The sequence below is a fragment of the Pithys albifrons genome, chromosome 25, assembly GCF_047495875.1.
Source record: "Pithys albifrons albifrons isolate INPA30051 chromosome 25, PitAlb_v1, whole genome shotgun sequence".
Lineage (NCBI taxonomy): Eukaryota > Metazoa > Chordata > Aves > Passeriformes > Thamnophilidae > Pithys > Pithys albifrons.
This window is the reverse complement of record NC_092482.1, coordinates 643,736-652,827: the sequence shown is the minus strand read 5'-3', so window position 1 is coordinate 652,827 and position 9,092 is coordinate 643,736. Positions and strand designations below refer to the sequence as shown.

At 59.8% G+C, this 9,092-nt stretch overlaps 2 protein-coding genes across 8 annotated transcripts in view; one reads left to right on the top strand and one right to left on the bottom strand.

Annotated features, from left to right (window-relative positions):
- Nucleotides 1-32: 32 nt before the first annotated feature.
- Nucleotides 33-2,027, top strand: NKIRAS2 (NFKB inhibitor interacting Ras like 2). Of its 5 annotated transcripts, none has more exons than XM_071577208.1 (4): nucleotides 33-167; nucleotides 362-435; nucleotides 528-603; nucleotides 1,008-2,027. In XM_071577208.1, exons 1-4 carry the CDS (start codon nucleotides 74-76, stop codon nucleotides 1,529-1,531), a joined length of 768 nt encoding a protein of 255 aa, XP_071433309.1. In that variant the 5' UTR covers nucleotides 33-73; the 3' UTR covers nucleotides 1,532-2,027. The 5 variants fall into 5 exon arrangements, with proteins under 5 accessions (XP_071433309.1, XP_071433312.1, XP_071433313.1 ...); XM_071577211.1 differs by having other exon boundaries at nucleotides 943-1,300; XM_071577212.1 differs by having other exon boundaries at nucleotides 362-439; nucleotides 537-603; nucleotides 969-1,158.
- A 9-nt stretch (nucleotides 2,028-2,036) lies between these two features.
- Nucleotides 2,037-9,092, bottom strand: part of ZNF385C (zinc finger protein 385C) — a 55,091-nt gene continuing 48,035 nt past the window's right edge. For 2 of the 3 annotated variants that reach the window (XM_071577200.1, XM_071577202.1), the window contains 5 exons: nucleotides 7,904-8,075; nucleotides 7,031-7,360; nucleotides 5,464-5,651; nucleotides 5,207-5,320; nucleotides 2,037-4,913 (listed from right to left, as the gene is read on the bottom strand). In XM_071577200.1, the coding sequence (XP_071433301.1) occupies nucleotides 4,689-4,913; nucleotides 5,207-5,320; nucleotides 5,464-5,651; nucleotides 7,031-7,360; nucleotides 7,904-8,075 (1,029 nt within the window). In that variant the 3' untranslated portion in view covers nucleotides 2,037-4,688. The remainder of the gene's footprint in view (nucleotides 4,914-5,206; nucleotides 5,321-5,463; nucleotides 5,652-7,030; nucleotides 7,361-7,903; nucleotides 8,076-9,092) is intronic. The other variant, XM_071577201.1, reaches the window with a different exon arrangement.

Sequence of the window (9,092 nt, the reverse complement as noted above, 5' to 3'; positions counted from 1 at the left end):
CGGCGGGGGCGGGGCCGGGCGCGGTCCGCCGGGCCGGCAGGGGGCGCTGCGGCGGCGGGCCCGGGGAGCCGCCATGGGCAAGAGCTGCAAGGTGGTGGTGTGCGGGCAGGCCGCGGTCGGGAAAACGGCCATCCTGGAGCAGCTGCTCTACGGCAACCACGTGGTCGGTGAGTGCGGGGCTGCCCCGCCGCTCCCCGTGCGCCGCGGGCACGGCAGGCCCCGCGCGTGGCTGGCCCCGGTCGCCCCCACACACCCCGGTGTTTGGGTGGGCACGGCCCGCCCGCCGGGACAGCGCCCCGGGCTGTGCCAGGGCCAGACCCCCGGCAGGGCCCTCACCCGCCCCCTGCGCACCCCCTGCCAGGCTCGGAGATGATCGAGACCCAGGAGGACATCTACGTGGGCTCCATCGAGACGGACCGCGGCGTGCGGGAGCAGGTTCGCTTCTACGACACGCGGGGGCTGCGGGACGGGCTGGAGCTGCCCAAGCACTGCTTCTCCTGCACCGACGGCTACGTGCTCGTCTACAGCACCGACAGCAGGGAGTCCTTCAAGCGTGTGGAGCTGCTCAAGAAGGAGATCGACAAGTGCAAGGACAAGAAGGAGGTGAGTCCCCTTGGGGTGGGGGCTGCGGAGCAGGACCTGCTCCCCTTGGCAGATTCTTACCTTTTCTCCAGCTTGTCACAAGACGCTGATGGGTCCCTGCTCTGTGAGACTCAGCTGTCACGAGCCCTGTCCTGGGATGCTCTCTGAGCGTGTGGGAGCTCAACAGCCCCTTCCACTTTGGGGCTGGTTTGAGACAGAGACCACAAGAGGAGGGAAGGGAGTGCTGGGACCCTGGGGTTTCAAAATGTCTCAACACAGAGGGGAGTCTGTGGGGCTCAGCCCCGAGAGTGTCCATGGCAGTGCCAGCCAGCCCTGCAGCTCCACAGCTGGGACCCTCAGGGGCCCTTCTCACCCTCTTGGAACAGGTCACCATCGTGGTTTTGGGCAACAAGTGTGACCTGCAGGAGCAGCGGCGGGTGGACCACGACGCTGCCCAGCACTGGGCCAAGGGCGAGAAGGTGAAGCTGTGGGAGGTGTCCGTGGCCGACCGGCGCACGCTGATCGAGCCCTTCATCTACCTGGCCAGCAAGATGACACAGCCACAGAGCAAGTCTGCCTTCCCCCTGAGCCGCAAGAACAAGGGCAGCGGGTCCCTGGATGGCTGAGCCTTCTTCCCTTTCCCTTCCATTGCCACCTCCTCCTCCTCACCTCCCTGCTTCCCTTGCACACACCTCCTGCTGAGCTCTCTGGTGTCACGGAGCCTGTGGGAAGCAGGTGGCAGGAGGAACAGTCATCCCGGGGCTGGGAGTGGTCCTTGAGGATGAGAGGCAGTGGGGCAGGGACCACCCTTCTCTCTGCCTGGCCTCTGCAGCTGTTGGAGGTGCTACAGGAAGGTCAGGACTCACCCAGTGCCCCCCTCTGCTCTTGGGTGCAGGCTGGGAGAGAGGAGCAGAGGCACAGAATAGGCTGGGCAGCACGTGGGGATTAGCTCTGTGGCTGGGCCTCCATTTCCTGATACCATGTGGGAAGAGCCCATTTGTTGGCCCTGCTTCCAGCTGAGCAGTTCTGCTCTGCCCCAGCTGGCTCTGCACTGCAGCCCCTTACCTGGCAGTGCCCACTGCTGCTTTACACACCGGAATATCAAGGCATCCTGTCCCACAGAGAGCCTAGAGTAAGGCAGGTGCTGTTCCTGAGGGCAGGGTGCCCAAATCACCACTCCAGCCATCCTCTTCCTGAGTGCAGACTCAGCCATGACCTTGGAGCAACTGGGACTGTGCTTAGCCTTAACACCTGGATCCTTGGAGCAGCTGGGACTGTGGTTACCTTGCACACCAGGATGCTTCATGGCAGCTCTTCTGCCCACCTGTCACAGTGCTGCCTCCTCTCAGAACCACCACAGGACAAGGCAGAAGTGTCCCAATCCTGCCCAACAACACCAGTTCCCTTCAGGTAGCCTGGATGTAGGAAAAGAAATTGCAGAAATCCCTGGAGTGTTTGTAGTTGTTCCTTTTATTTACTGAGTAACACAGTAAAGCGATGAGATTCAATTATCAAAATATTTTCCTTTTTTTTTCCCAACAGTTATAGTACATCAAAAAAATATACAATGAACATTACAGGAGGGTACTGGCCAAGTCCCTAGTCTGGAGATTCCATCTGGGGTTGGGTTTTTTTGTTTGGTTTTTCTTTTAATCAAACTTCACATCACTCCAAGGTTATTTACAGAGGGGCACACGTTACCAAGCGCTATGGACTATCCCTAGTACAGCATGTGCTACGTCAAAGGCAGTAAATGCTTTGGGAAGCAGGAGGGGGATTTGGCAGAGGGGATGCTGTAATGGGGGTTCTTACACAGCTCATTGCAGTATTATTGTTACTAGAAGGAATGGCTTTCACAGGGTTAAAGTGCCAAGTACAGGAGTGTCTCAGGACTCCACTGGTGAGGGGCAACGGAGCAGCGGCAGCTCCAGCACTCCAGACTTTGCAACAAACTGGAGGGGCACAGGCCCACCAGTGCCATGTGGCTCTGGAGGCTGCAGCCCGGCTGCTCCCGGCTCCCCACGCTCCTGAGGCGCTGGGCACAGCACAGGAGGAACACAGTGCAGGAGAGGACTTGTCCTGCTGCTGCTGCCAGGCTGGGGGTGACCCCAAGGGCCTGGGAAGGGCACAGTGAGCTGGACAGGGGCAGCTGGAGGAGCCATGCTGGCCATGGGCTGGTTGGCACTGTGGCACCAGGGACTGGGGAACACGTCCCTGCTGCCACCCGGGGCCCTGCCAGCACAGGCTCCTATCCCCTGGGCTGCAGGACCATCTCCCTGTCCCTGGCAGAGCCTTCCTCCCCTCAGCTCACTCTGAGCCACATCTCCCACCACTTCTGCAAGACCTTTCTGTTGTCTCTCCCCACGGCCACTGCACCCAGTGCCTCATCTCCACTCTCCTCCTTCCCTGGGGCAGAGATGCCCTGAGCAGGTGAATCCATTCCCAGGGATCCCTTCTCTCTCCTGTCTCTGTGGCAGGAGTGCAGCGGTGGCTCCGTGGTCACTGGCTGGTTCCTGTTCACCTCCCCATGCCAGGACCTGTCCTGAGCATCAGCAGAACGTGCTGGACAAATTCCTCCTGAAATCCAGATGCTGCTTATGGCCAAGACGTCAGATATGTGTGCTTGTGCGTGTGGATTCCCAGGTGCACACACCAACCTGCCTCTTCCCGAGCACTGGAGGGAATGTGGCCCACGGCAGAGCTCTGAGCCAGCACCTTGGGCCGGGGACGTGACAGAGCTCAGTGTCTCGTTGGTTCTGCTCCCACCACTGCTCTCAGCTACACAGACACATCAGCACCGAGGGGAAGCGCAGGTGGCTGACACGGCGGGCGAGCTGCCCCCTGATTGCATAGATCGGGGTGGGGTGTTCCTCCAGCGACAGGTCCGTGGGGATGCAGCTCTCCTGCGTGTCTCCATGTACAGCAGGGCACTGGGCACCCCGAGTGCCATGGTCACAATCCCACACCGGGGCACGGCTGGGCTGTCTGAGCACAGTGAAATGCAGAGCTACAGCCTCAGGGTCCCTCTGCAGCCCAGCACTCCACAGGCTGCAGGTGCCACCTGCTCCTTCGTACCTGATTGTCCAGGCTGCTGGGGACACCTTGATTTTGGGAATCATCAGTAACTCCCTGGAAGCTCCTAACAGGGATGGGGTTGGAGGGTCGGGCATGGCGGGCGAGCAGCAGTGTGACCTGTCACTGGAGAACCGAAAGTGCTTTAGGGACATTCACTCAGCCTCACAGCATCTCCCGGGAGGTAGGGGCAGGGCTGTCCCCACGGTGGGACAGAGGCAAGGACAGGTGCCAAGCACAGGGTCACCTCAGGGAGCCAGCACAGGGCGGGAGGGGGCCCAGCTCAGCGATATGCCCGTTGTGCTTCTGGGGCCAGAGCGGGCCCGTGTGCTTTGGAGGGGGAGGCGCTGGCTGGGGGGTCGCTATTGCTCTTGGAGTGAGAACACGGTCAGTGTGCCCAGTGCCCGGCGCCACGGGGGCTCTTTGGCTGGTGGGATGTAGGGAATTGCGGGAACTGAGGGGCTGGCGGGAAGCACAGAAACCCCCGGCCAGCACAGGCAAGTGCAGGGCTGGCAAGGGCACAGCCAGCCCGGGCTGAGAGGGGAACTGCCAGCTTCCCATTTGTGTTGGGGGTGTTTCTCCCAGCAAGAGCTGGGCTGAGACTCCCCTCCCAGTTCCCTTCCCACTGGGCTGGCAGGGGCCAGAGGGATGCTCCTTCTCCCAGGGACCAGCCAGCTCCTCTCCTTCCAGTCTGGTAACTGAGAGCTTGATGAAGCAGCAGCCAGCACACCAAGGACAGGCAGGCCCTGGCCACAAGAAGGTCCTGCTGACTCAGGCACCATCCTCTTCCACGCATCGCCCAGCTGCGATGGGCTCCTCTGTGCCCAGGCTGGGGGAGTGGCAGGGATGCGTGGCAGGGCTGGCTGGGCTCTGCCAGGGCACCTCACTCCAGCGGGAGCCCGCTCCAAGCAAAGGGAATCTGGGTTTGATATCTGCCTACGGTTCCCACCAGCCAGCAGAGCAGGTGCCAGGAGCGCTGCCCTGCCCTGCACAGCCCCCGTGGCACAGCCCAGACCCTCCGTGGCCCAGCAGCTCTAGTAGGGCGCGAAGACGATGGGGCCCGGCGTGGTGCGGACGTGGGCTGGTGGCGTTCGGAAAAGGGCTGGTCCGAGGATCGGGGCTTGGAAGAGGGTGGCAGCAGTGGCTGGTCGCAGGGCGAGGGGGCCAGGCATGGCGCAGACGGCGGCAGCGGTGAGCGGGCTCGGCAGGAAGCGGGTCGCCAGGGTTTTGGTGAGGTGCTTCTGCAAAGCCAGCTTGGACTGCAGGGAGGGAGGAGGAGACTCCATGAGATCATACAATAGCAGGAGGAATCACAAGCTGCTGGTGTGAAGGCTGCTGCCAGAGCACTCCCAAGTTATCCCTAGGCTGGCCTTCCAGGAATAAAGACTTGCATCCCTCCCACTCCCCTCCCCAGTCCACCTTCCACGAGGGGAGCAGCTTAGGTGTGGTGATGTGAACTGAGGTTTGAGAAGCAGCTCCTGTGACTCACTGCAGGGATGGCTGACAGTGAGCAAGAGCAAACTGAGTGGGTGCTGTGCAGGGAGACAGGTACCTGGAGAATACTCACTGCGAGGGCAGCATTCTTCTGCAGCTTGTTGTAGGGGCTGTACTTGGGCTTGGGTGGCTTCCCTGCCAGCCTGTCTTTGTGCCTCCGGCTGCTGATGTGCTGGGGAGGAAAACAACTGGATCACTGAGAGCCAGGACAGTGAGGGCAGACCCACTGCACTGTGTAGTTTGGGCCACCTGGTACCTATCCCAAGCCCCTGCCCACCCACGCCCTGTGCCCCTTCGCTCCCAGGGCATCATCACCTGCTTGAGCTGGGTCTCCGAGTTCACGTAGATCTCACACACTTGGCAGTGAAATGCCTTGTTCTGGATGTTGATGCTGCCCTTGTTCCCGATCCGCTTGGACTTGTGCCCTGCCCGGGAGAGCAGCTTGCCCCGGCCTCGCCGCAGCTGGGCACCGTGACCTTCCAGCATCGACTTGTGCTTGGCGCCTGGTGAGAGGGGACACTCAGCAAGGCCAGCCCAGCCCTGTGCCGGTGCCGTGGCAGCAGGGACGGTGCCCTCCCACAGCACCGGGGAACCCCACCAACCTGTGCCCGGCAGCACTGGCAGGCAGAGGGGGACAGGGAGCTGCCTGGGAGCCTGGACTCTTGTTGGCACCGCACAGCCCATTCCCAGACCCTGCCGAGCCTCATGTCACAGGCAGACCAGAGATGCTCAGCTTCCCAGAGAGCCCCCCTTCGTGTGGCAGACCTTGGGAGAAGCTGCTATTTTGAGTGTATTTGGAGCCTGTCGCCTGTCCCCGGGCATTAGCACAGGCTGTGGGACTGTGCTGCAGCATCTGAGCCGTGCCCAAGGTCAGAGCAGAGCCGCTGCAGAGCCAGGAATAGCTCAGCTGGGTCACAGCGGGCAGGGACGGCAGAGCCCGAAATCCCCACACACCTGGGGACAGGGTGCTCTGTCCTGCCCCTGCCAGCGCCAGCACGGCGGGGCCTGGGGGGAGCAAGTAATTCAAGCCCCTGCTAATTCATTCTATTTTTTAAGGCGTGAAGCAAGGAGCTGTGTGACGGCTGCAGAGCTGCCTCAGCCTGCAAATGTTTGTTTGTTTGTTCTTTTTCCCCAAATCAGCTCCTGAATTCGTAACTGGAGCTGACAAAAGCAAAAGGACACGTCTGCAGCTAAGCCACAGTGGTGTCCTGAGCCAACCCTGCACACGGCAGCTGCTGCCACCCTGGTGGGCAGCTGGGGTGGGGGGAACTGGTTCCCCGTTTGTGCTGAACTGGGGGAGAGAAGGACTTCCATTTAAAACTGGGGTGCCAATCGCTTTCTAGCATTCTCCAGAGAAAGGGATGAGTCAGGAGCTGGCACTGTAGGACCCACAGATACTGCTGGCATGGACCTCCCCGAGGGGCTGCCCTGTACAGCCCAGAAGCCTTCACTGCCTGCAGGGCTCCAAAGCTTGTTGGATTCCTGAGGCACTTCCCTATAGGATGACGAACCCAAACCACCGAGCTGCTTTGGGAAGGATTATCCTGGGTCTGGAAGAGGCCCTGGCTATCAGCTTCAAGCCAAATAGAACATAAAGTAGCCTCAATCACTTGATTAAATGTAGCTGGAAATGTCCTTAACTGAGACATGAACAATGAGAGTGTCTGACCTTGTGAAAATTCACCACAGAAGCAGCAGCCCAGGTAAAGCCAGGGCTTATCTGTGAAAGCCACCTTACTGAACCATATTTAATTACAGCAACACTCATTAATGCTCCCTGCGTCTCCCGAGGCCGTCTGGGGATGGGGCATGGCCAGGTTTTGCTTGAAGCCCCAAGAACAGAGCAGGTGGGGCCACCCCCAGCCCACAGTGATGCCCTTACCAGTGTTGTGAGCCTCCAGCTGGGACAGGGAGTTGACAGTCACTTTGCAAGTGGGACAGTACAGGTGCTGTTTGCTCTTCTTCCCCTCCTTCTCACTGTCAGGGGCTGAGCTGATGCTGCCACTCGACTCAGCTGCCTGTGCCTCGACTGCCTGGGTGGACAGGGAGGCCACGCTGATGGCATCCGAGGTGCCCTCCGAGAGCTCAGAGGCCGGTGGGGAGCCCAGTGGGGCAGCACTGCCCGGCAGCTCCACAGGTGATTCCTCCGTGCCGGGCGCCAGCCCCAGGCTGCTGCCCTCACCCTCCAGCTCCTCTGGGCTGCTGGAGTCAGCTGGAGGGAGGGGAAGGAGAGGGGGAAAGGGAAAAAGAAAGAAATGGGCAGAAAATTCTCTGTGCCTGAAAAGGTTTTTGAGATTTCAGGGAGCACCCGCCATCCTCCCCAAGACCGTCTCAGGCACTGTCTCCATGCACCCATCCCGGCCAAGGATGGCTCTTCCCAAGGTCTCTCCTATTACAGCTTTTGTCTGCAGCATGTGGCAGACTCAGCACAAAACCTCAGGTGAGCTTCAGTTCTGCCACGGCTTGGGGGGGATCTGACTCCCACCTGCGCCATCCCTGCCTGCCAGAGGCAGAGATCACTTCCTCTCCCACATCCATACAGAACGCCTCTCAGAGACACCAAACCACAGGGAAAACACTGACTGAGCCCTTGCAGCCACAGGAGTGGCTCTGGGACATTGCTCAGGTTCCTGGGCTGGATTCCCATCCCTTCCCATGCTGCTGCCCCAGCCCATCACACCAGAGGAGCACAGAGGCTCATTTGCAAACACTGGCAGACTGCAGCCTGCTCAGCCCCATCCCCTGCTCCCCATACCTGTGCTGCCAGGCTCCCCACTGCCCTCAGGGCTGGGGGACAGGTCAGCTGCACTGTCCTGGCCAGGGGTCCCTGCTGCAGCCCCCGCCACCTTCTGCTTGTTCTTCATGGCCTCAATGGCCTTCAGCCTCCGTGCATGCTTGTGGCCTTTGTAGTGGGCTTCTGCCTGGTTCTGGGGGAGAAGACCAGGATGACCACGTTGGTGTGGCAGCCAGACAGAAGGATGGACACAGAGAGGGTGGTTGGCAAGGGTGGCCCTGGGATGTGGCCACTCAGTACAGCCACCTCCTCTGGTGACATCCAGGGGCTGTTGTAAGCATGGTGTAACACAGAGAGGGTGTTTGGAGCAGGGAGTAACACAGAGGGTTTCGGAGCAGGCTGTAACACACAGGGGTGTTGGGAGTGGTGGATAATACTGACAGGGTGTTCATAGGAGAGTGTAACACAGAGCCACATCCCTCCTCCCCCCAGCCTGCTCTGACACCGACATATTGGGGCCAAGGTGTCACTCTCTAAAACAACACATTGCATGACCAAGATAAGGACCCTGCTCTGATTAAATGCATCAAGTCACTCCTAAAAGCAGCTTTCAGGAAAAATTTATGACTCCAGAAACATACAATGAATTGTTGCTGTAAAAATGAAATAAAGAGGTTCATCAGTGGAAATAACATCTCCCACTGTATCCTAAGGGGTGTCCAACACACGGATCACGTCCCTCGGCTCCCTCTCCCAGCAAACACTGGATAATGAAGCACAGCTTTGATGGGTTCATGTCTGCACCAAACTGATAAAAACAGCCACAAAAGAAAATCCCCCGAGCTTTGGTGTCCTCCCAGTGGGGACAATGCTGTATTGTCCCCCAAAGCTGCTCCAGTTCAGCAATTTATGGAAAGGAACCCCAGCATGAATTAGACACTGTACCCCTGAGCAGCACAGATTAATTTGCACAGTGTTCCCGAGGGCCAGCAAAGGCTTCCCGGGCTTGGCAGGGGAAGCATCCCATCCCTTCCCTTGCCTCCTCCCGTGGCTTTCCTAGGGCTGGGAACAGCGGCCAGGGCTGACAGCCAGGCTGTGGGAAAGCCAAGGGCCCGTCCGAGCGTGGTGCCTCATTAACGAAGACAATAAACTCTCCCGGCCCCCGGGGCTGGGACAGCACTGGGTGCAGCCAAAGTAGGTCACCACACTG

Bases quoted from the DNA above. Each gene is read 5' to 3' on its own strand.
- NKIRAS2 (XM_071577208.1), top strand. From the start codon at position 74: ATGGGCAAGAGCTGCAAGGTGGTGGTGTGCGGGCAGGCCGCGGTCGGG. The intron at 436-527 runs GTTCGCTTCTAC...GCTCGTCTACAG, and splicing joins ACCGCGGCGTGCGGGAGCAG to CACCGACAGCAGGGAGTCCT. The intron at 604-1,007 runs GTGAGTCCCCTT...TGTGACCTGCAG, and splicing joins AGTGCAAGGACAAGAAGGAG to GAGCAGCGGCGGGTGGACCA.